Here is a 26,455-nt window from a genome sequence, read left to right as displayed (position 1 = left end):
CTCTACAGCTGTGACACTATCCCTGATCAGCAGTGCCACTCCACCCCCTCTCTTGCCTCCCTCCCTGTCCTTCCTGAAACATCTGAATCCCGGCAATACAAATAAAATACAAGTGTTTTATCTCTGTCTAAATACAATTATTTAAAAATAGTGAGACAACGGGCCAGAATTTGCTGGAGTGCCCAGTGAGTTAGATTTCTTTTTCATCATCCTGAAAACTTCTGTGCCACAGATTGGCAACGACATGGCAAAGTCTGATCCCAGAGCAGTCTGTCTCCTTAACCTATGAAATAGAGAAATGTAGTGATTCATAGACAAATAAGGTAATGGAGAGTAAGAGAGAGGGAGAGAAAGATTTGATTGAGAGAGGACAAGCAGGAAAAAACAAGTCTGTAACTGTAACACTATATTCTGTACTCTCTCCTTTCCTTCTCTCCCTATGTACTCTATGAACAGTATGTTTTGTCTGTACACGGCGCAAGAAACAATATTTTTCACTATATCCCAATACGTGTGACAGTAATAAATCAAATATTGGGCTGGTCTTTCTCTGCACCCTAGCTATGGCTGTGGCTCTGGATTCTACACTCTCTCCTTTCCCTTCTCTATGAACAGTATGCTTTGTACAGCACATGGGAGGCAGTGCTTTTCGCTGTGTCCCAATACATGTGAATATAATAAATCATCCCCTCAACTCAGGCTAACCTACAATAGGTGGAACCCGCCCAAAAAGAGCATAGGTGGAGCGGTTTTGATTTTTGATGATGTTTTATGTGCTGCCAGGGGTGATTATTAAGATGCCTTGCGTTTTGATAACACGATTTCCCTTTACTTGGAAGTATTTAATTTGGTGGGAAAATGGAGCAAGTCACTTCTGTTTCAACATATTAATATGTTCCATCTAGCAGTTTGCTAGCTCGAAAGGGAGTTGATGGGTTAAAATATCTATTTTTTTGGAGGGGAAGCTACGTGACATCAATATGTGGTGAGACGTTTGATGATTCGAAGATATATATGGTGTGAGTGTCAGCCAGACAACTCATTTAAGGCGCTATTCCCCTTGTATGTCCTTTCCCGCCCCACCCTTGAACATGAATTCATTTGATTGTGAAAGTTGAATGCAAAATGTGAAGGGGACGATTGAGAGGGAGGGGAGGGTCGGGGGGGGGGGGGGGGGGGGGGGGGGGGGGGAATTTTTGCCATGATCCCATCCCATCCCACCCTTCCATTAATGCTCAGCAGTTGACTGACAGCAGTTGGAATGTTTTGTTGAAGTTGTACAAGACATTGGTACGGCCACACTTGGAATACTGTGTGCAATTCTGGTCACCCTATTATAGAAAGGATATTATTAAACTAGAAAGAGTGCAGAAAAGATTTACCAGGATGCTACCGGGATTTGATGGATTGAGTTATAAGGAGAGGCTGGGTTGACTGGGACTTTTTTCTCTGGAGCGCAGGAGGCTGAGGGGTGATCTTATAGAGGTCTATAAAATAATGAGGGGCACAGATCAGCTAGATAGTCAATATCTTTTCCCAAAGGGTAGGGGAGTCTAAAACTAGAGGGCATAGTTTAAGGTGAGAGGGGAGAGATACAAAAGTGTCCAGAGGGACAATTTTTTCACACAGAGGGTGGTGAGTGTCTGGAACAAGCTGCCAGAGGTAGTAGTAGAGGCGGGTACAATTTTGTCTTTTAAAAAGCATTTAGATAGCTACATGGGTACGATGGGTATAGACAGATATGGGCCAAACACGGGCAATTGGTACTAGCTTAGGGGTTTAAAAAAAAAAGGGGCGGCATGGACAAGTTGGGCTGAAGGGCCTGTTTCCATGCTGTAAACCTCTATGACTCTATTAAATGGTTTATTTACTGTTGACAGGTGTGAAACCTCACTGTTATTAAACTTGCTTTTCTGGGTGTTCCGAAATTGCATAGCGTTGCATAAACAAAAGTCTTCTCAGTAAAAATGTCTTAATACTGAAATACCGGCCCTAATTTTCTGTGGTGTGTTCCATTGGTGTTTGCACAGCAAATCCAACAACCTCTTTAAATTCACAGATGGATTGATGGAGAGATCCCATTTTCACAAGGCTAATATTAGTAGCGATTCTGAATATTCAACATGAATTGCTGTTTCTTTTAAAAACAAATTAAAACATTAAACTTGCTGTTACTTCACCATAAATTCAGGGCCAGTATAATAGAACCCCTACAGTACAGAAGGACATTCGGCCCATCGAGTCTGCACCGACCACAATCCCACCTAGGCCCTATTCCCGTAACCCCACACATTTACCCTGCTAATCTCCCTGACACTAAGGGGCAATTTAGCATGGCCAAACAACCGAACCCGCACGTCTTTGGACTGTGGGAGGAAACTGGAGCACCCGGAGGAAACCGATGCAGACACGGGGAGAACGTGCAAACTCCACACAGTAGCCTGAGGCTGGAATTGAACCCGGGTCCCTGGCGCTATGAGACAGCAGTTCTAACCACTGTGCCACCGTGCCACCCTTGCAGTGATGTCACCCAACTGATAAGGAAACAAATAAAATAGCATATTCTTCACAATATATCCACAAATAAGCGCAGAAGCATTATAATTATCAAACCTTGACTTTACCAGGCTTTCAATCCAAAACAATTTAAAGATTATCAATATTGTCACGTTCCCTGTTTAAGTCTGTAAAAAGTCTAACAACACCAGGTTAAAGTCCAACAGGTTTATTTGGTCACATGTTGGACTTTAACCTGGTGTTAGACTTCTTACTGTGTTTACCCCAGTCCAACGCCGGCATCTCCACATTAAGTCTGTAAATACAGCCTTGACTGAAGTACATTTTTAGATGACTTCCTGATTTAATTTATATGACACTTTCACATATGTAATTACTTCAAACCAAAATTCATACTATTTTTAAAGAAATAATCAGAGGGAAAATAGAAAATGCTATATATTCAGATTACAAAAGCAGGAATTTTATAAATAGTTTCAAGTTGAAGCTTGTATGCGGAATAAAGCTTTTTACATACACAAGAACAACACTGAAAAAACTGAAACTCCAAACCCTTAATAGTTTCCGGTTTTAGTTCAATATTAAAATCCAAATAAAAGTTGTGAAACAAAAGCCAGAAATAAACAAAAATGGAAAAAAAAAAATCGAAACAATTTGTAAAGTTCTACTATCTTGATGGGTTTTTTGATCCTTTTTCGTGACACGGGCATTGCTAACAATGCCAGGATTTAGTGGCCACTCTGAGCTTCCTTTGCGAAGGTTGTGGGGAGCCTCCTTCTTAGTCCATGTGGTAAAGGTACTGTGACAGAACAGGCTCAGTTGCCCAACTGACATAGTGAAATTCTGCTGCTGTTTACCCATATGTAGAATTAGGATTTTAAAAGTCGCTCTCTTTGGATGTGGATTTAAAGCAAAGTTCCTATTTTCATACTTTAAATCCTTTTCCATTTAAAAAGTACAGTGTCTTAAATTGTTCACTGCAATGATGAATTAGCCTTAATGCACGATTCGTTACAGGCAAGAGATTGTGCTGCCTCTCCATAGCTGGAGCAGATAGTTGGGAAAGAATGGACCTCTTCCCAAGGTTGCTCAGTCATACCCCTGGCTTGAGTCCTCAGTTGAGTCAAGGTTCGAGTCCTCAAGTTGAGTCCTCAGAAAAAAGTAGCTGCAGCTATCGCAGCGAAAAGGAGAAAATCTTGTTTCCAGTTTTGCACCGCACTTGATCTGCAAACATTCGGAGGATCCTGGCACTGTTTTCAAATCTATCCACGATAGCCTGCAAAGAACATCAACATACAGTGTAAAATTTAGAGACAACACCAGGTCTGACGCACTAACATAAATAGGATTTTTTTAAAAATTTAACAAAGTTGATAAAACATTTCAATTTTTCATAATGGCGAAGCAATTGGTTCACGAATTTCTCTCGTGTTGTAGTTCCAACAAATGTTATATTTTTTGACACATGGAATAGAGGAAAGGACCAGGACCTGATGATAAAAGAACATTTGTAGTCTTTATATAATCATAGGAACTTACAGCACAGGAAGCCACCAGTTAGCTTGTTGTATCTGTACTGGTCTCCTCAATCTCACATCCTCACTTCTGTCTGTAACCCTGTAAATTCCTCATCCTGAAGTTCCCTTTTTAAATTATTTATGGAATCAGTTTCTACACTTTTTCGGGTCGAACATCCAAATCCTGAAACACGGAGCGAAAACAATTTCTCTTCAACTCCCCTCCCTCCAAGTCTTTTGTATGGTCTTTAGTTAGTGACAAACTTGCCAGAGGGAACAATTTTTCTCTAGCTACCCTATCACAAAAACCTCCAGCAGATCACTTCTTAGCTTTAACTATTCCAAGGAGAATAGTCCTAACTTCTCCAGGCCCCCCCTCAGTTGAAGTTTGGCAAATGTCCTCTTAAAAGGCCTTTGCACCTTTTGAGGTGTGGCCCATGGAATGATCTCCAATACTCCAGCTAACCAGTGAGTTAAGAAGATTTCACAATAGCCTTTGATAACAATAACAGAGTGCAGATATAGAAACATTTCTTTCAGTGGATCGAATGGATGGGGTGAAGTGCATGATATGGTAGTTTACTCATGGAAGGAACAGGCTGTACTCTTAAGCTCGAGGGTGGGATATCTTTTGGCACCAACTCCATACCCTAAGCAACAACATGATTTGTGCTGTCCATGAAATTGCATCAACAACCTGCATGACAAGAAAAGATTATTTAACTTCTCAATGCAACAGCTCAAGGGTAAGAGAAATATATATATATTTTTAAAAACAGGTTTTCACAACCTGGTGAAAGTTTCAATGAAAGGTCTTAAATCTGAAACATTAACTCGGTTTCTCTTTCCACAGATGCTGCCAGACCTGCTGAGAATTTCCAGCATTTCTGCTTTGATTCCATAGAAAGTGCCACGTGGTTCACACCAGACCTGATTTCAATCCCAAATTTATGCTTAAGAGTACAGCCTGTTCCTTGCATGAGTAAACTACCATAGTCTCAGTAAAGTTGAAATTATTGTGTTCTGGGGTAGGACAGCGAAAATGAGCCATTACTCAACACTGTCTAACAACACTTGTTCTGTAAGTAGCAGGCTAGATGTTAGGTGAGGATAGCATCAACCTCAAGTGTGACGCACCCCTGCAGCCAAACACCTTGCCATCAAGGCTCAGGTATTAGGACTGGCCACTTGAACAAAGTACGAGGTGGCAACTGCTGCCTGTGGAACATTAGCCCAGACAACTATGAATGACTTCAAAGGAGGGGCGGCACAGTGGTTAGCACTGCTGCCTCACAGCACCAGGGACCCAGGTTGGATTCCCGGCTTGGGTCACTGTGTGGAGTTTGCACATTCTCCCCGTGTCTGCGTGTGTTTCCTCCGGGTGCTCCGGTTTCTCCCACAGTCCAAAGATGTGCAGGTTAGGTGCATTGGCCATGCTAAATTCTCCCTCAGTGTACCCGAACAGGCGCCAGAGTGATTAGGGAATTTTCACAGTAACTTCATTTCAGTGTGAATGTCAGCCTATTTGTGACTAATAAATAAACTTTTACTTTACTTTCGGAGGAAAACGTTTAGTGACAAAGGAAATGCAACACAAAAAGATTCTCTCTCTTTTGGGAATAGCAATCTGTCAAAATAGTATATTATTCAGTCTGCTGTTTGCTGCCATCCACCTCTTCTCACACAAAATTAAAAGAGTTGTCACCATCAATACCCAAATAGCAGAAGAAACTGTTACAAAATAATTAACTTAATATGCTTTCCTTCATACACTTCATTTTAATTGGAACTGCTGACAAAGGTTTGCTGGAGTTACCAGGTCTGGCACTTTGATGGACAGAAGTAGCTGAAATATTCTCCCAAATCAGTGAATTTCTTACAGGTTTCTTACATTCTTTCAGTTTTCTAGGAGCAAGTGCTCCAAGCCAATTATCAGCAATCAGAGCTTAAACAAAATCTAATGATAACTCATTATCTGATTCCTGCAATTCAAAGAGCTCTCTGGAAAAGATAAATAAAACATAATCTCAATGAGCCAAGGTATGTGAACCCTCTTTGGGAATAGCTTTCATACCTGAATTACTAACAGCATAAACTACCAATCTATTTCATAAGCGATATCTATTCTTGCACAAAATCCTTGTCACAATGTAATGCCAGCTAGTCAACGCCACCTTATGGGAGGACTAGGCACTGTGACAGTACAATACATTACTGAGGCTCTCTTAATTCAACACCTCAAACTTTGCCAACTAATAAACATTTCCAACTTAAGCAGCGTTATTTACACCAATTTCCATGCTGAAAGACTGTCAAAAAATGTAACATAAATTTGGCCAATATCAATAATGCATTCTGACTAAACTCACTGAAGCCTGGAACTCTGTACAGATGTTGAGTATATTCAAGGCTGAGATAGGTAGTCTTTGTGGCTTTAGAGGAATTAGGAGATATGAGAATTGAGTGGGAAACTGGAATTGAGGTTAAAGATCAGCCAATATGTTACAATGTGGCAGCACAGGTTTGAGGGGCTTGTTCATCTTCTCCTGCTCCCATTTCTTATGTTCCGATCACAGAATCATAGAATCCCTACAGTACAGAAAGAGGCCATTCGGCCCATCGAGTCTGCACCGACCACAATCCCACCCAGGCCCTACCTCCATATCCCTACATATTTTACCCACCAATCCCTCTAACCTACACATCTCAGGACACTAAGGGACAATTTAGCATGGCCAATCAACCTAACTAACCCACACATCTTTGGACTGTGGGAGGAAACCGGAGCACCTGGAGGAAACCCATGCAGACACGAGGAGAATGTGCAAACTCCACACAGACAGTGATCCAAGCCGGGAATCAAACCCAGGTCCCTGGAGCTGTGAAGCAGCAGTGCTAACCACTGTGCTACCGTGCCGCCAATGTAGCACAGAACGCACATGAGGCTCTGCTTTTGCAAAGGTGAAGATTTTAATTCAGTAAAGTTACAACACGCTGAGTGTAGACATGAATAAACCCCATACATTTCCTTTTGCATAAAAATAACTTCAAAGCATCAAGAATTCACCGGTTCTAGATTACATGACCCCTTTGTGCACATCCATATCCATTCCCAGTTAGTATAACCAAAAGAGAAAATGCTGGAAAATCTCAGCAGGTCAGGCAGCATCTGTAAGAGCTGATGTTTCGAGTCCAGATGACCCTTTGCCAAAGCTAAACGGCATAGAAAGTGGGTGATATTTATACTGTAGAGTGAGGGAATGAAAGATGAGTCATAGCCACAGTAACAAGGGGAAAGGCTGCTAATGGCAGCCCATAGAGAGAATAAAAGGTGTGAATGGCCAAATGGCAGAGAAGCTGAAATCAGGGGGTAAACTGTGACAGATGAAGATGTGTGTGTGTGTGGGGGGGGGGCTCCCCCTCAACCATGGTTTCCCACCTACAGTTGTTGACAGAGCCCTCAACAGCGTGCGGTCCACCTCCCGCACCACGACCCTCATCACTCCCCTCTCTCCCAGAACAAGGATAGAATGCCCCTCGTTCTCACGTTTCACCCCACCAGCCTCCGCATGCAAAGCATAATCCTCCGCCATTTTCACCAACTACAGCGTGATGCCACCACCAAACACATCTTCCCTTCACTCCCTCTGTCTGCATTCCACAGACCGTTCCCTCCGGGATAACCTCGTCCACTCCTCCACTATACCCAACACCTCTCCAGTCATCCATGGCTCCTTCCCATGCAATCACAGAAGGTCTAACACCTGCCCCTTTAACTCTTCCATGTTCCAAAGGTCCAAAACACTCATTCCGGGTTAAGCAGCGTTTCACTTGCGTCTCTTTCAATTTGGTCTATTGCATTCGCTGCTCCCAATGTGGTCTCCTTTATATCGGAGACCAATTGTAGGCTGGGTGATTGCTTTGCTGAGCACCTTCAGTCTGCGCAATCAGGACCCTGACCTTCCGGTTGCTTGCCATTTTAACACACGATCCTGCTCCCATGCCCACATGTCAGTCCTTGGCCTGCTGTAATGTTCCAGTGAAGCTCAACGCAAACTGGAGGAACAGCATCTCATCTTCTGTAGGCACATTACAACCCTCCGGTCTCAACATCGAATTCAACAACTTCAGATGATTAACTCTGCCCCATCTCGACCCCTTTGTTTTCATTTTAGTTTTACTCTTCTCTACCTTTTATTTCTTTATTGTCTTTATTTTTCTTCCCCCCCCACTCTTCCCCCTATTTTATCCCCCCTTTCCTTACCTTTTCTCCCACTTTGCTTCCCCTTTTCTCCATTTTATCTCTCTCCCACCCATTTATCCCCCCCCCCCTCCCCCCCAACATCTTCATCTGTCACAGTTTACCCTCTGATTTCAGTGTCTGCCATTTGGCCATTCACACCTTTTATTCTCTCTATGGGCTGCCGTTAACAGCCTTTCCCCTTGTTTCTGTGGCTATGACTCATCTTTCATTCCCTCACCCTGCAGTATAAATATCTCCCACTTTCTATGCCTTTTAGCTTTGACAAAGGATCATCTGGACTTGAAACGTCAGCTCTTTTCTCTCCTTACAGATGCTGCCAGACCTGCTGAGATTTTCCAGCATTTTCTCTTTTGGTTTCAGATTTCAGCATCCACAGTAATTTGCTTTTACCCAGTTAATGTAATTTCAGTCTGTAAAGGTCAGGTATGATTTCTGTTATTTCTTTATAGTTATCCCTGTCCGAAAAAGTACTAGTGGTATTAACTTAAGAATAAAAATCACACAACCATCACAGCAGATCCCATGGTCCTACAGGTCAAATTTAGAATTATTTCAAAGAATCACAGAAGCAGTGGTCAGTGGCAATATGAACAGATCAGTCACTTGCTTCATGGTTATGCCAGAATGCCTTCAAAATTAAGCTCAAATATTTTTTTGCTAGATTTGCCTAGTCCTACTCCCAAGGCTACTAAAACACCATGACCCAGCAAATACATGGAAATCATCTGGGGGAGGATCCTGGGGCCCCTAGCTAAGTCTTACTGATCACCTATTTGTTAACTTAAATAGACAGGTCAGATGCTGCCTCCTGCTCCCTGCCCAATTTTCTTGAATTTGCTGACAATCCAATACATCAAGATAGAAACAACTGACTTTGAAAATAAATGTTAAAATTGAATTCAATAAAAATAATGCACAAGTTTGCTGTGGTAATGTGGTAAATCTGAGTTGCATTCTGATGGTGACGTTAAATCACTTGCTGGTCCTCAGTAAGATCAGTAAACAATTTAATTTTAACATCTGATATGGCTTTTGTGTTCTCATACTTCAGCACCTACCTGCAGCTCCTGTTGGTGTTTTTCAAGTTCAGCAGTAGCGTCCCCCAAGCACCAGGCCACACTAATGTGAAAGGAAGGTTTCTGTCAAAATTCAAGAGATAGTTATTATACGGATGAGAGAGTATACAGCACTACATGAAAGCCTTACTTTACATTATTTACAAAACCTGAATTTGAAGTGCTGGAGACATTTGCAAGACTTAAGTGTTTTTCACTGATGGATTCTATAGATGCTTGTTAGGCCCTCAAGTCTGTTCTGTTGTTCAATTAGATCACAACTGTTCTATATCTGATCTGTTGTGCTCTTTACTGAGCAGAGTAATCGAGCAAAAATATGTACATTAGTCCTATAATGCAAAGCAACCATCACCCTTCGCAAATTAATAATTATCACATGGTAGGAATTTGGCACTCGTGGGATACTTCAGGTGGGAATACTGTACAAGCAAAGAAAAGACACTGCACTCTGCAAGGAAGGGACTTGAAGAAAACAATCACACAATAACTACACTGCAAAATTAGGCTACTAACTGGGCTTTTCATTTTGCATCCTTACTGAATATATTGTGCTTATAACAATGAGGATATCAGCATCAGGAAAGAACCTTTTACCATTATGAGCACCAGACATCACAAATATAGTCCGACACTTGTATCGGATAGGTTTCTTCACACTGCTTAAACATGCCTCAACTCCAAACGAGGAGGAACATTGCCAACTGCAACAGTGTGGATTTTCTTTCCACATGCCTCAGAGATTGTCAGTCTGTGCCAAGTAGATGAGACTGGGCGAGTTTAATCCATAAAGTTTAATCCACAACTTTATCCCAGCAATCAGGGTTTCAAGTCCAAGTAAATCAACTACATAGTCAGAGGAAATTGTGATCAACGTGTGCGGTGCTCTGGTCAGCTAACACCTTGGATGTCAAGTTCAGTTCTGGCGCTGAAACACAGCATAATGTATCATGTGCTGGAGGATGATGCAGAAAAGAATCATGAGGTTGACTCTAATGAAAAACTAGAAAAACAGGCAGTTCAGTCTAAAAAGGTGTCTGAGGGTGATCTTATAGAGGTATACAAAACATGTCGAGTGAACACACAAAATGTACTGTACACATAAACTTACCTTTTTGATCAAGCTTTTTGTCACCCCTAATATCATTTCTTTATTTGATTACATTCCTGTGAAATAGCTTGGGGCCTTTCCCTTTGTTAAGGGCACAATTAAAATGCAAGTTGTTGTGATTTACTTCCATGTAGAGAAATAGAGGAAAAAGAACCCTGGAATAATTTAACAATAAAGTGCTACATTGGGAGAAAGGAAGGATCTTTCTTTATGGATGAAAGAATGTAGGCTAAATAACATTTCTCATCTGTGATCATTGTGCAATTTTGTGAACACAGTAAGAAGTTTAACAACACCAGGTTAAAGTCCAACAGGTTTATTTGGTAGCAAAAGCCACAATTTTGTGAACTCAGGATTGCAGAAATGAAAGGACACTGTGCTAATCTATTGCATCATCTCGTCTCCTTGATGTAACTGAATTAGAGGAGGCAGTGGCGTAATGGCATTATCACTGGACTAGTGATCGAGAGACCCAGGATAATGCTCTGGGGACCAGGGTTCAAATCCCACCATGACAGATGGTGAAATTTGAATTCAATACAATTACCTGGAATTAAAACTCTAATGATGATCAAGAAACCATTGGTGATTGTCGTAAAAACCCATCTGGTTCACTATTGTCCTTCAGGGAAGGAAATCTGCCTTTCTTACTTGGTCTGGCCTATATGTGACTCCAGACCCATGACAATGTGGTTGACTCTTAAATGTCCTCTGAAATGGCCCAGCGAGCCATTCAGTTCAAGGGCAACAAATGCTGACCCAGCGACGCCCACATCCCACGAATGAATAAAAGCTGCACATTGAAACTCCATTTTACATTTGCATCTGATTCATACCAAGACTGTGAGGATTTTTACTTATTTATTTATTCTAAGGCACTATTTTATTAAGTAGGAGGGTATAGTCATGGAGTCATTATGGTACAGAAGGAGGCCATTTAGACTATCAAGTCCCTACTGGCTAGATCTTAGAAAAAAATCAATCTTAGGAAAAATGATTGCGTATTTTGGGCATCCTAATATCTTAAGCTGTACAAACTTTAAAACAATAAAGCTTATGAAATGTGGTTCTAAAATGCCAGAAATTTTGCAAAGTAGTTAATGTGTTGTACAATAGATCATTGGTGATGTACTCTGAGACACAGCGTGGATTATAAAGGGGTCAAACCTTATAATAAGTTTTTAGATCGAACTCCTTCATAGATTTATCCACCTCGTTGACAACTTCCAGTAAATAGTTACTGCCAGCTGAAACCTCTAAACCAAGGAAGGTCCTGTGTAAGAATTAGAAAAACATCTGTAACTTCATGAGACAATATTGGTGGAGCCTATTGAAGGATCAAAATGAAAAGTCTTTTATTACTGGCCCTTGCTGTCATGTGATAGGATACGAAAGGTCCACAGCTGCTATTGATCCCCCATTACTTGGAGGTCATATCTCACTAATGCTTCCAACAAACTTCTCTGAGCAACCTAGTTTAAATTGAGTTTAGCTCTTGTGATCTGCTGTATCATTGGAACCCTAACAGAGGCTTGTAATATGAATACCTGGCTACCATACCAGTGAAAGCCCTATTTCAGTAAACTCTCAGATTGTAATGATGCGTGCTAACTGAAATTGTTCAGAATCAGTAACCAGCACAGACTAGTTCTTCAGTACTTCATAGGATGTCTGTCTCACTTTGGATGATGACACACAGAGGAATTTGTCATCCCGCACTGTGCATGGACACAAACAAAATTAGTTGGCTCAATTCAATATCTTTTAACCATGAAAACTTGGCTGCATAACAGTGCTGTGGATGTATCTATACCACAAGAAATGCAGTGGTTCAAGGTGGTAGCTCTTCACCACCTTTTCAAGGGCAATAAAAACGCTGGCCTAGTCAGTGATGCCCACACCCTGTGAAAGAAATTTTAAAATCACTTTGGAATGCTGAACTAGAAGCAAGGCCACCGAGAGATGGGTTAACCCATTATTGAGAACACCCCAAATGATGATTTTAAAGATTACAGTGCATCAGCACTATAGTCAAGGGCAACCATATTAGATCTTAGCATTCCCATTAACAGAGTCTAAGCACAAGAAACTCAGATTAATGGTTTGATACAAACAGTTAAACATTAAGAATATTTTTCAACCAATTTTAAAAGTTTAAAACATAGATAAAATGAGAACAACGAGGAATCAGAATCAGTGTCTGAAAAATAAGTTGGCTAACAAGCAAGGAGTGGGGGGGGTAGTTATTTTTACTGTATATAAATTTCAATCACATGACAAAAAGTCCCTGCCCTTTTTAACAGGTCACAGGCAGTCCTTTGCAATTTTATACCAGAGTTCTTTAAGAGTGCTGTACAAATCACCTGATAACAGAACAATTGTGCTGAAGTTTTGACAGAGGAAGATAGAGCTAGCCTCAGAAGTATTCCATACATTGTTATCCAGTTATGATACATTTCTCAATTGGAATTCTGTAATTCTCATCAGGAATTGTTTATCAGAAGGACAATTCTTCAGAATAAAAGACTCCAAAGAATCTGGTGCGATCACTGGGAAGGGGCTTTGTTATTTTAACAATTCTCAAAGACTGCTGTGATTTTCAGAGTTTTAAAAACACTCCTGGGAGCATGCTTTGCAGTCATAATAGTGGTTAAAAATAGGTCATTGTACCTGGTCTTCTCTTGATTGATGTAGATCGTCACTTTATCTGAAACACAGTAGAACCTGCAGTATAATGGGGAAATTCCATGCATGAATGTTATTAAGCTATAACAGTGACTACATAATTAAAGTATTTCATTGGCTCTGAAGTTTTCTGGGATGCGAGGTCTTGAAAAACACTCTATAAATGAAAGTTCTTGCAGCAATTTCCAATTTGGATACTTTAGTCTAGCCTTAGAGATTCATACATTATAGAATCATAGAGAATCCGTGCAGTGCAGAAGATGGTCATTCCGCCCATCGAGTCTGCACTGACTCTTCGACAAAGCATCCCACCCAGGCCTTATCCCTGTAACACCTGGTAATCCCCCTTACCTACACATCTTGGGACATTAAGGGGCAATTTAGCATGGCCAATCCAACTAACCTGCACATCTTTGGACTGCACACAAGTTCTAATCATATAGAGATCATCTCATAGAAATCATAGAAACCCTACAGTACAGAAAGAGGCCATTCGGCCCATCGAGTCTGCACCGACCACAATCCCACCCAGGCCCTACCCCCATATCCCTACATATTTACCCACTAATCCCTCCAACCTACGCATCTCAGGACACTAAGGGCAATTTTTAGCATGGCCAATCAACCTAACCCGCACATCTTTGGACTGTGGGAGGAAACCGGAGCACCCGGAGGAAACCCACGCAGACACGAGGAGAATGTGCAAACTCCACACAGACAGTGACCCAAGCCGGGAATCGAACCCAGGTCCCTGGAGCTGTGAAGCAGCAGTGCTAACCACTGTGCTACCGTGCCGCTCCTACATTCCTAAAGAAAAGGTGGAGAATGGAAAACACAAGGGAATCATAAAATGATATAGTACAAGAGGCTGCCATTCAACCTATTGTGCCTGTGCTAGCCCTTTGGTGGAGCTATTCAATTAGTCCCATTCCCCAGCATTTTTTCCTTTCTGGTATTTACCCGTTTCCTTTTGAAAGTTATTATTGAATCTGCTTCCACCACTCTCTCAAGAAATAATGCATTCCAAATCATAGCAACACTTTACATAAGATTTATTTTCTTCATATTGCCACTGGTGTTTTTGCTAATTACCTTAACTCTGTTCTCTTGTTACCAATCCTCCTGCAACTGGAAGCAATTGCTGCTTAATTACTCTTCAAAGCCCTTCATGATTTTAAATATCTCTATCAAGTTTCCCCTTAACCTTCTCACTTCTAGTCCAGCCATCCTTGGTACCATTGTGGTAAATATCTCTGTCCCCTCTCCAATTGTGGTTCCCAGAATTAGACACAAAACTTCAACTGAGGCCTAACCAGTACTTTATAAAAATTGAGCATAATATAGTTGTGACTTTAAAAGAAAAATATTGCTAATTTTCTCCCCACTTTCCTATCCTGAAGGTGCTTATACTAAAAGATACAAAGTCTGAGAGCATGAACCTTGCTGGGATACAGGGCACTGATTATTGCTGAGATAAAGATCGCAAATATGCTGGCTGCATGGGTGTCAGGTCTGGGTGATCCATTTTGAGAGTTTAGTATTTGTCAACATTCGTCACCAGGGGAGTGAAACATGATCCTGAATTACAGAGCAGCTCTACAGCTCGGGCAGAAGACCATACACCAAACTCTCTGTTTGGCCCAACACATCCATGACGATGTTTAGGCGCTATAACAGCTCTCACCCAACCACATCGAACGCTGCTAATATATCCTTCTCTTCTTTCCTCCCTCATGTGTCTATCTAGCTTCCGCTGAATACATCTAGGCTGTTCACTTCAACTACTCTTTGCAATTGTGAGTTCCTCATTCGCTACTCTATGCCTCTGTCCCGTCATCGTCAAAGATGTGTACGCATACACTACACCTTTGCTCTGCTCCTGAACATCTCCCCACCCCCCACCCTTTTGTACCACTTAATTTCTCCTCATTCTTTCTACTAAAATGAATTACTTCACAATTCTCCGTGTTAAATTTTATCTGTCACCTTTTTGCCCATTTCACTGATGAGGGGTCATCCAGACTCGAAATATTGGCTCTATTCTCTCTCCACAAATACCGTCAGACCTGGTGAGATTTTCTAGCATTTTCTGTTTTTGAGCCCATTTCACCAGTCTATGTTGATTTGAAGTCTATTACTATCCTCCTCACTGTTTACTACATTTCCAAATTTCATACGGTTTTGTAAAGCAATTTGCTGACCATGATTTGAACCTGAGCTGCAGCAGTGAGAGCAGCACATCCTAACCACTACACAAACCACACCAGAAACCAACAAAATGGTACTAAAAATATCAAAAACATTTTTTTAACCATGTTAATAATACAACAAACATATGGATAGTAGCTAATCTGTTATAACTACTAAAGAACAAATATATTTCAGTCATTGCCTCTGACTGGTTTATGCAACAATAGCACAGTAACTAAATCCTACCTGTCAAGGGAGGTCATCTTTTCCTTTAAGGACGCCACAAAGATGTTTATCCAATGATAGCGCAGCACCACAGTCTGTGACAGACTGATATGAAACTCTGCTAGCCGAGCCATTGGCAGCTTATGTGTTTGCAAATGGGTCAGCAGCAGATCAATAAGTTCCATAAACTCCTCTTCAGGGTAATCTGAAAGAAACCAGGGTAATATGGATTTGAAAAACAGAATCATGCAACTTCTAAAAAATATATGTTACAAGCACCAACTTCTCCGTTGCCTTGTGGTTGACTTGCATTAGTCACATGACCAATCATGCAAGTTGGTCTGACACAAAATATTTAGAACAGTGAAATCAAAATTCATGGGCAATTGGTTCTGTCATTAAATCGGACAATTAAAGCGTAGATTCTCATTTGTATTGGAATCATTTCCTTCTGCCTGCTTCACTTAGTTGAGACTTTTTTTTATTTTGCACTCTTCTCGTAGCGTCTCTTGTACCAAAAGCAACTTGCAATTGGTGCTGTGTGCGAGAAAGTTTCTTTCTGCCTTTGGGCAGTATCTGGTCGCTCATCAACAATAACATCAGGAAGTCAGTGTATAGAGTAACAAATGTTGAATTTATAAGATGGAGATGTTTAACTGTCTCCTTTAATTCAAGGTAAAATGGAGTAGTTTGGAGGGGGGGGATATGGCCTTCTACAAAATCTGCCTAAGATAAGGTCATGCGACCAGGTTGCAGGTACAGTGGCCCAGGTCAAAACTTACTGAAAGCAAAGTGCAAATTCAACTCCGGACATAAAAGAGGAGACAACTATCCTCGCTTCATACAAACTCTCAGAGTCAGTCAGAGAGATTTGATGTAGAAGATCCACAAGTGTTGCTATGCCAAGCAGAGGAAAAATAACTTTTTGGGATAATCTTTAAGTAGGTGATCGAGGATGAATGATACCAAGGATGAATCAAAGCTTGTGAAGAGTTAAAGACCAAACAGCCATTAATGAGAGCAATGCTATTAGGAATCCATTTAAGCATGCTCAGGCAAAAGACAGGAAATTGCAGGCCGGTTAGCCTGACTTCGGTCGTTGGTAAGATTTGAGAGTCCATTACTAAGGATGAGATTTCAGAATACTTGGAAGTGCATGGTAAAATAGGGCGAAGTCAGCATGGTTTCATCAAGGGGAGGTCATGCCTGACAAATCTGTTAGAATTCTTTGAGGAAGTAATGAGCAGGTTAGACAAAGTGAATGTTATCTATTTGGATTTCTAGCAGGCCTTTGACAAGCTGCCACACAGGAGGCTGCTGAGTAAGATGAAGGGTCCACGGTGTTAGAGGCAAGGTACTAGCATGGTTAGAAGATTGGCTGACTGGCAGAAGACAAAGAGTGGGGATAAAAGGGTCTTTCTCACGATGGCAGCTGGTGACTAGTGGAGCTCAGCAGAGGTCAATGTTGGGACCACAACTTTTCGTTCTATACATAAACGATCCAGATGAAGGAACTGAGGACATTGTGGCTAGGTTTGCAGATGATACAAAGATAGGTGGAGGGACAGGTAATATTGAGAAGATGGGGGGACTGCAGAAGGGCTTCGACAGGTTAAGAGAGTGGACAAAGAAGTAGCAGTTGGAATACAATGTGGGAAAGTGTGAGGTTATGCACTTTGGTAAGAAGAATAGAAACATAGATTATTTTCTGAATGAGGAGAGAATTCAGAAATCGCAAAGGGATTTGGAAGTCCTAGGTTCAGGATTCTCTTAAGGTTAACTTGCAGGTTAATTGGTAGTTAGGAAAGCAAATGCAATGTTAGCATTAATTTCGAGAGGACTAAAATACAAAAGCAGGGATGTACTGCTGAGGCTTTGTAAGGCTTTGGTCAGACCACATTTTGAATATTGTGAGCAATTTTATGAAAACATGAAATCTTTGGTGCAATTATTTGCATTGGACACTGGGCAATTCAGATCCTTTTAAAAGTTATTGGTGTCTATGAGAATCATAACAATAGGAAAATTAGTTAGAATGCTTGGAACACTGATACTGTTAATCTTTTACTTATAGAAGGGGGTGGCAGCTATAATTGCTTGTAATCAACTTCCTTACTCAATGTTACTACATACCTGTACCAATCCCAAAATATATTACAACACGTGGCAGTTTTAACTTTAACTTGGTATATTTTCCCTAGTTGAAAACAATCAAATATCATTACAACAAATATATAATTCTCTTCTTATGGCAATAATGCTGTGGCTATCATCAAAGTGGACTTGAAAAGATATTCAGCTAACCATGCCACACTAAACAGCATGAGATTGCATCTCGTTGGAGGGGAGGGAAAAACTAGGTGTTGCAATTTTGGTTTAAAATAAAAATGATTGTCATACCAAAGTTTTCTTCAACTTATTTAAACAACCTGTTTGATCGCTGCCAATGGAGCCCATCAAATAGATTCTCTTTCACTCAAGGACATTGTGGAACAAACTATAACATGGGCCACCAGGGGGCCATTTCTAACCAATTCTGAAGTTGCACATGCCACTGTTTCTAATGGAGGCACAAGAGGGGGTTTTCAATGACTGAGATCATGCCAGCGACATAACAGGGAAGAAAATCTTCTTCAAGGGCCTCAGCAGTGGTAAAATTGACACTTTATAAAAGTTTTGAAAACACAGCTGTGTTGTTCTCCACAAAAGAAATTTCCTTCTCCTTTAACTTTAAAGATTCAGCATCAAGTTCATAAAATAGGCATTGGTTAGAACACTTATCAGTGGTTAAAATAAGATATAGCAACAAAGGGCAATAAAGAGAACATCCTGCTAAATGAGAATTAAAGAACAGTCCTCTAAATTTAGTCCAAAAAAAAATCACCCTACCCTTCCTGGAAAGAAAGCTATTATCGGGACTATTTCAAGAACAATCTCACCATACATAGCTAAGATCATGTAAAAGAAATGCAGAAGTCTCTCAACGCAGCACGTTTCAACACAGCAAGCGTCACAACATTTCATTCAAAAATAATTTACGTATTTTTACTTTGCTTGATTCAGTTAAACATGATTACAGGCGGTTAGCGTTACCACATTTGTACAACCAGTAAGTATATCATCCCATCATTCATTAAAATCTGACAATTCTTTCAAAACTCAGATTCTTTGAAAGTCTTTCAGTGAATAATTTCCGAGAAACTGTAAACTCTGCGAGTCAAATTAGCTGCTCAAAATCTAATACTTAATCAAGAACCCTAACCTGGACATTAAAATGATTCAATAATCGTAACTTTGCAGCATCACTTCTGGAGCTACTTCTGTCTAATCTGCATATCAATACAAATACTTTTTCGATACTGGAGAGATTTTAGTGGTTAATTTTAAAATTGACCTGATATGAATATCAGAGTAATGGATATTAGAATCATTCGATCGAATATGTATGATAAATATAACAGATAACATCATGCACATCGAAGCAATATTCTCTGTGATGATTCAATTACACTCAAACTTTATCAAAGATGGACACCAATATGTGATTTTAAAAATGAACTTTAATACAATTAAGATCATTCACTAGTAGGCAGTTGAAACAAACAATTTGATAGGAAAACAATTTGATTAGATTATAGCCAATATCCCCAAAAACATATATGGATGTGTCACAGAGGGGAATGGTAACATACAAAACTAGCAAAACCATGGCTGTATGCTAACGCATAACAACTGCAATCAGGATTGGCTAGAAGTGAAAGTGAATTCTAACCGCTCCTGTTTATTTCTCTTTTGGAGCGTCTCATCATCCTTTTGATAGCCTTTTCATTCCAATGATTACTATGGGATATGATTACTGTTTAGTCCATTTGATATTTTTGTATGGTGTTCATAGTGTTTCAGTGATGATTATTATGTAATGCAGGGTATGTGTTAGAATACAGTTTTGTAAGCTTGCCATTGAAAAACTCTTTTTGATGTTTCCCATTATGAGGCTTTTGCCAAATTAAAGAAAGCTCTTCCTGTTTTAATGAATTTGAACTTTAACCTTCTTTATCACTATTATATATCAATATTACTCACACAGTGCATCAATACTCCAGCAACATGCATAACAATGAACTCTCATTGTATAGGCTATTTACCTTGAGTGATGACAAATAACCATAAGACCATTTGCACCACAAACTGTCTTTGCGCAGTTGAGAAACATACTGCTGCCCAATGTGCATAGTGGCACAGTGGTTAGCACTGCTGTCTCACAGTACCAGTGACCCAGGTTTGATTCCGGCCTTGGGTGACTGTGTGGAGTTTGCACATTCTCCCCATGTCTGCATGAGTTTCCTCCAGATGCTCTGGTTCCCTTCCACAGTCCAAAGGTTGCAGGTTAAGTGAATTGGCCATGGTAAATGCACGGGGTTATGGGGACAGGGGAGAGGAGAGGGCCTGGGTATAATGCTCTTGAGAAAATAAAGGCCCTCTGCTGCATTGTAGGAGTTCTATTCTATAGTGCAAGAGTCCACAGTCCATAAACAATAGGATACACAAATCCTCGACTTTCCATGTGTGGCCAACATTTCTTTGTCATTCAATACCGACAAAAGATATAAGATCTTAGTGATCCACTTCATTGTTGTACGTGTGATCCTGCTCTGCTCAAATTGACTGTGGTAGCTTACTATCACAACAACACTGATTACACTTCAAAAGCAATTTGTTTGCCCTGAAGCACTTTGGAACAACCTGAGGATGTGACAATACAGTATGTAAACCAGAGTTCCTCCTTTTCTTTCAGACTTTGTACTGGCTTCACAATACTTTTTGGGTGGAATTTTCCAATTTTTCGCAGAGTGGCCCAGTGGATGGGAAAAACAGCGTTAAAGTGGCCGACGCCAACGGCTTTTGGTCCTCTCGTTGGATTTACCACTCCCACACCTGATCCCGCCTGCCAAAACCAAGAGCAGAATATCCCCCCCATTTGTTAACAGTTTTCAGTGTCCAAATTTGCTGAAGTTTAAGAACAATAACTCACATTCCACATACACAAGCGTCGACCAGTTGCCTTGTTGGTGCGGGAAGCTACGCATGCGGCCATCATGTTGAACATTGTCATCCAGATGCTCTTCCAAATCCTTGAACATCTCCATTACACTCTCTGGGACAGGTAAGTGTTGGGATTGCAATCTATCAGAAGTTTAAAAACAGATCATCACTGGGAATCCCCATGCAACAGTTTCAACTAGTACAGCATTGTGCTAAGCAAAATCCAGACAGGGAGTTCAAATAAAAATTGACTGCTTCATTTAACATTGCTTTTTGTTTAATTGTGCATCTTTGTTTCTCTCTCATTTGTAATCTTTTTTTCTTTCTCACACATCTGCTTCCCTCATTGTGCTCTCCATCTCTCCCTCTCCAGTTTGCAGCTGGGAAATGTAGAGAATTATTGTCCCAGAGCAGACCCACAAATTTTATGATCCAGTTATGGACCAGTAACTGTTGATGTAAAGTGGATAAAATTTGAAAGCCCAGTTACAGAGAATAAAGCCACAATATTCCGCGACTTTAAACAGACAGAAGAAATTTTACTATTCAACAGTCAACATTATCCATCTAATACTCCAACACCTAGAATTAACCCGAGGTAAACCTGAAGTAACAGGAAAACTATGGTCGAGCACGCCACCAACTGCATATTAAATGGCAGACAAAACCAAGGCGGGTGCTCTGAATTTTCTCAGCAACTCACCCAGATGTCAGGTTGTCACAAAAAATATTTAAAACTCGGCCTTCCTCCTGAGGATCTCAGTTCCTTTCTTTTGAGGATACAGCTTCTGATTTCCTCAACAGCCACTCCAACTCAGATTGCCCCAATGGCTGCTTAGTTGTTCAGCTCACCTCTCGAGACTGGGTCCCACTGGATTCATAAGGCCCAGCATCTAGTAACCAGCACAATTTCAGCTCACTAGCTACTCCGAGCAGAACCCCACTGCCAGCTTCATGGAGCCAACAGTTACTGTGTGCTTCACTGTACTGATAACTGTCCTGGGATTCTCTTCATCCAATTTCCCCCAGCAGCACAAAACTTAATATTCTCCACCCCAGATTCACCTGAGTGACCACTCCTCACCACAGGCTGCTGTTCCTTCTGTGCCTTGAACTGATCTGCGTGACCTGCTAATATCTCCCAACAGGGTTCCACCCCTGCCCTGAGGCAGGATCAAAAGTCTCAACCCTTGGTACATTGTGTGATTCAAATGTTACAAGCCCCGGACAACCAAAGGTCACCACCACAGATGCTAACTTGCAAAAACATACAGGCAAAATTATCCAAAGATATTGATTCCCTTACCTGTCGCATATTGATTTTTTAAAACAAAATGCAAAGATACAACCTGATGCACTAAAATATAACAAGGCATATTTATTATTGCTAGAGAGTAAGAATATTAAAAAGCTCAATACACTGAGGATAAAATTTCTACATTGCTTAGAAAAAATGAGGTATAGAAACAAAGGGATCCGGGAGTATAAATACACAGATCACTAAATGTAACAACACAGGTTAATGAGACCATCATAAAGGCCTTTTGGCTCAGATCAAGCATCAGATCAAGCCCAAGATGGGGTGCAATGCCTCACCTTGTCAGCTTGGATCTTGCTTGTCTCTCTTAGGAGCTTGAATTGGATTCAATTGGATTTTGAATTTGGTTTCTGCAGCAAGCAAGGAATGGATTTAGGTTTGCCCGGTCCACTCTGGGCATTGGCTTTGTAACTTTAAGGATGGAGTAAAACATTTAAAAGGCTTCTTGGCTAAGTGGATCAAGCCCAAGATGGGGTGCAATGCCTTATCTTGTCAGCTTGGATCTTGTTTGCCCCACTTGTGCAGACAATGAATTGGATTCAATTTGAATTTGGTTTTTGGAGCAAACAAGGGATTAATTTGGGTTTCCCTGGTCTATTCTGTGCATTGGCTTTATAACTTAAGGATGGAATAAAAAATTAAAATTAAAAACGTAAACATTAACAGAATTGAAATTATGCTGAACTTGCACCAAACCTTGGTTAGGTCCTACCTGTACACAGTGTACTGTGCACAGTTCTGATTACCTCATATTAATTTAGATAAATGCGAGGGGATGCATTTTGTAGATTGAACCAGGGCAGGACTTACTCAGTTAATGGTATGGCGTTGGGGAGAGTTACAAAACAAAGAGATCTAGGGGTACATGTTCATAGCTCCTTGAAAGTGGAGTCACAGGTGGACAGAGTGGTGAAGAAGACATTCAGCATGCTTGGTTTCATTGGTCAGAACATTGAATACAGGAGTTGGGATGTCTTGTTGAAGTTGTACAAGATATTGGTAAGGCCATACTTGGGATACTGTGTACAGTTCTGGTCACCCTATTATAGAAAGGATATTATTAAACGAGAAAGAGTGCAGAAGAGTTTTATTAGGATGCTACCAGGACTTGATGGTTTGAGTTATAAGGAGAGGCTGGATAGACTGGGACTTTTTCCTCTGGAGCGTAAGAGGCTGAGGGGTGACCTTATAGAGGTCTATAAAATAATGAGGGGCATAGATCAGCTAGATAGTCAATATATTTTCCCAAAGGTAGGGGAGTCTAAAACTAGGGGGCATAGGTTTAAGGTGAGAGGGGAGATCCACAAAAGGATCCAGAGGGGCAATTTTTTCACACAGAGGATGGTGAGTGTCTGGAACAAGCTGCCAGAGGTAGTAGTAGAGACGGGTACAATTTTGTCTTTTAAAAAGCATTTAGACAGTTACATGGGTAACTGATATGGGTAAACCCATAGGGGTTTAAAAGAAAAAGGGGCGGCATGGACAAGTTGGGCCAAAAGGCCTATTTCCATGCTATAAACCACTATGACTCTATGACCATATTATTAACAGAATATAGAGGCACTGAAGAAGATTCACAAAGATGATACCAAACCTGCAAGGTTATAACTATCAGGACAACTTGATCTTTTCTCTTAAAAAGCCAAAGCTAAGGAGTGACCTAATGAAGGAATTTAAAATGATATAAAGGTTCAATAGAATTTTCACTTGTGGGAAGGGCAAAACAAGAGGCCATCAATATAAAATAGTCACCAAGAAATTAAACAGGGACTTCAGAGGAAACTTGTTTATGAGAACTTGGTGTACTTGAGAATGTGAAACTCACTCCACAAAAAGCTGAGGTGAATAGTATAAATACATTTAACAGGAAGCTGGATAAGCATATAAGGAAGAGAGAAATAGTGTGTTATCATGGAATGGTTACAGAAGGGAGCCATTCAGCCCATTGAGTCCATGCCGGTTCTCTGCAAAAGCAACTCAGCTCGTCTGTCCTTCCTCCATTACCTTTCAATTTTTAACCATCAGGGGAGGGCTTATCCAAATTTTCTTTTAAAAGCTCTGATTGAATTTGCCTCCATGATACTCTCAGGCAGTACATTCCAGATTTCTAACCATTCACTTTGTACAGTGGTTAGCACTGCTGCATCACAGCGCCAGGGGACCCAGGTTCAATTCCGACCTTGGGTCACTGTCTGTGCGGAGTTTGCACGTTCTCCCCCATGTCTGCGGGGGTTTCCTCCCACAGTCCAAAGATGTGCGGGTTAGGTTGATGGGTTAATTTAGTATGGCCATTGTGTCAGGGAGCTTAGCAGGGTAAATGTGCAGGGTTATGAGAATAGGGCCTGGGTGGGATTGTGGTCAGTACAAACTCGATGGATCGAATGGCCTCCTTCTGTACTGTAGGGATTCTATGAAAAAGCGTTTTCCTCGTGTCGCCAAAGCTCCTTTTGTCAATCACCTTAAATCTGTATCCTCTGGTTCTCAACTCTCTACCAATGGAACAGTTTCTCCCGAGCTACCCTGTCTCAATCATTCATGATTTTGAATACCTGTCAAATCTCCTTGCTACCTTCTATAAGGAGAATCCTAGCTTTTCCAATCGATCCAAGCAACTGAAATCCATGATCCCTGAAAACATTCTGATTCTTTTCTGCACCCTCACTAAAGCCTTCACATCCTTCCTAAAGTGTGGTGCCCAGAATTGACCCAGAATACTCCAGTTGAGGCTGAAATAGTATTTACTTAAAGTTCATCATAAGTTCCTTGCTTTTGTACTCTCTCTCTATGTATAAAACCCTTTTTAAACTACTTTGTCACCACTCAGCCAACTTTGTAACCATGCTGTCACTGTTTACCTTATTTCATGGAGTTCAACTTTGCTAACATGAGTATTAATAGGCATTTGATAGAGTATGAAGTGGCATTTTATCAAATGCTTTTAGCAAGTATAAGTACACCATATCAACTACATTACCCGCATCAAGACTCTCTTGTCAACTCATCAAAAAGCTCAATCAAATTAGTTATACATAATTTACCTTCAAACAATGTATGCTGGCTTTCCCTGATTAATCCGTGTCTAAATGACTGTTATTATTTTCCTGCATTATCGTTTCCCACCACAGAGGTTGAACTGAATGGCATGTAGATGCTATGTTTATCCTTATACCTGTTTTTGAACAGGAGTGTCACATTTGCAATTTTCCAGTCCTCTGGGACAATCCCCATCTTTAAAGAGGATTGTACCTCCTCAACGTCCACCCTTATTTCCTCAGCATTCTCAGATGCATTCCTTTCAGTCCTTGTCATAGAGTCATAGAGGTTTACAGCATGGAAACAGGCCCTTTGGCCCAACTTGTCCATGCCGCCCTTTTTTTTTAAACCCCTAAGCTAATCCCAATTGTCTGCATTTGGCCCATATTCCTCTATACCCATCTTACCCATGTAACTGTCTAAATGCTTTTTAAAAGACAAAATTGTACCCGCCTCTACTACTACCTTTGGCACCTTGTTCCAGACACTCACTACCCTCTGTGTGAAAAATTGCCCCTCTGGACACGTTTGTATCTCTCCTCTCTCACTTTAAACCTATGCCCTCTAGTTTTAGACTTGTGACTTATCAACTTTAAGTACAGCAACTTTTTCTAAAGCTTTATCGATTTTTAGCCCATCCAATGTCTCAGCTTTTTGACAGCATTTTCTTTCTTAATAAGTTACTCATTTAGTACCTTGACCATGTCCCTCTGCTTCCATGCATAAATCCTCTTCTTGACCTCTGATCAGCCTCTTTCACCATCCCTTTATTATTTAAACGCCTAAGACGACTTTTGGATTCCCTTTTATGTTAACTAACATTCTCTTTTTATACTCTCACTTTGCTGTTCTTATTTGCTTTTTCATCTCACCTCTGAACTTCCTATGTTTAGTCAGGTTCTCACGTTTATTATCCATCTGGCGTCTGTCACTCTTTTGTTTTCTGCTAAGCAATTCTCCCTTTCATCATCTAGGAAGCTCGAGCTATGATTGTCCTACTTTTCCCCCCACCTGGGACTCTACCTGGACCGTCAACTCTTTGTGCTTGATGATAGGACTGGATGCAAGAGGATGGGGTGGAGGGTAAACACTGGCAGGGACTGGCCACTTTGTGTGTTGTATACTGTATGTGATATTGATTCAGCTTTGGCTCGGGGGAAATTTCCTGACGGCGGAACACACCGGCTCTCCCTCCGCTAATTCCGCTCTCGATTACTCACTCAGCCCCGCCAGCTGCTCCCTCTGCTCGGAGCCGCGGGCCCGCTCCAGCCGGGCCCTCCTCCTCCTCCTCCGAGCTGCTGCTATAATTAACCAGAAACATGCCAGCTCCTGGCGCTCTCACACCAGTTACTATGCCACCGCCATTTTGGACCCAGGTGCCACAGTCTTGTATGTTCCGGGTGGAGCCGCGCACCACGCAACTAGGATTCCGGGTGCCTCAAACACCAAACAGTCCTAGCAACCTCCCCTGAGCCACTC

The 26,455-nt window shown here is 41.0% G+C and overlaps 1 protein-coding gene across 2 annotated transcripts; it reads right to left on the bottom strand.

Moving 5' to 3' along the window:
- Window positions 1-26,455, bottom strand: usb1 (U6 snRNA biogenesis 1). 2 transcript variants are annotated; one of them, XR_013497619.1, is made up of 8 exons: window positions 26,197-26,378; window positions 20,615-20,766; window positions 15,604-15,787; window positions 13,153-13,206; window positions 11,650-11,755; window positions 9,357-9,437; window positions 3,617-3,793; window positions 1-283 (listed from the first exon to the last, which is right to left on the bottom strand). XR_013497619.1 is itself a non-coding variant. In XM_078211037.1 (7 exons), the coding sequence occupies exons 1-7, from the start codon at window positions 26,295-26,297 to the stop codon at window positions 3,689-3,691; spliced, it is 783 nt and encodes a 260-aa protein (XP_078067163.1). In that variant the 5' UTR covers window positions 26,298-26,455; the 3' UTR covers window positions 2,959-3,688. The 2 variants fall into 2 exon arrangements, 1 of the variants encoding a protein (XP_078067163.1); XM_078211037.1 differs by lacking the exon at window positions 1-283 and having other exon boundaries at window positions 2,959-3,793; window positions 26,197-26,455.

The sequence above is a fragment of the Mustelus asterias genome, chromosome 4 (assembly GCF_964213995.1).
Source record: "Mustelus asterias chromosome 4, sMusAst1.hap1.1, whole genome shotgun sequence".
NCBI classification, from domain to species: domain Eukaryota; kingdom Metazoa; phylum Chordata; class Chondrichthyes; order Carcharhiniformes; family Triakidae; genus Mustelus; species Mustelus asterias.
Note: the sequence above shows the minus strand (reverse complement) of the source record. Positions and strands in the feature narration are given on the sequence as shown.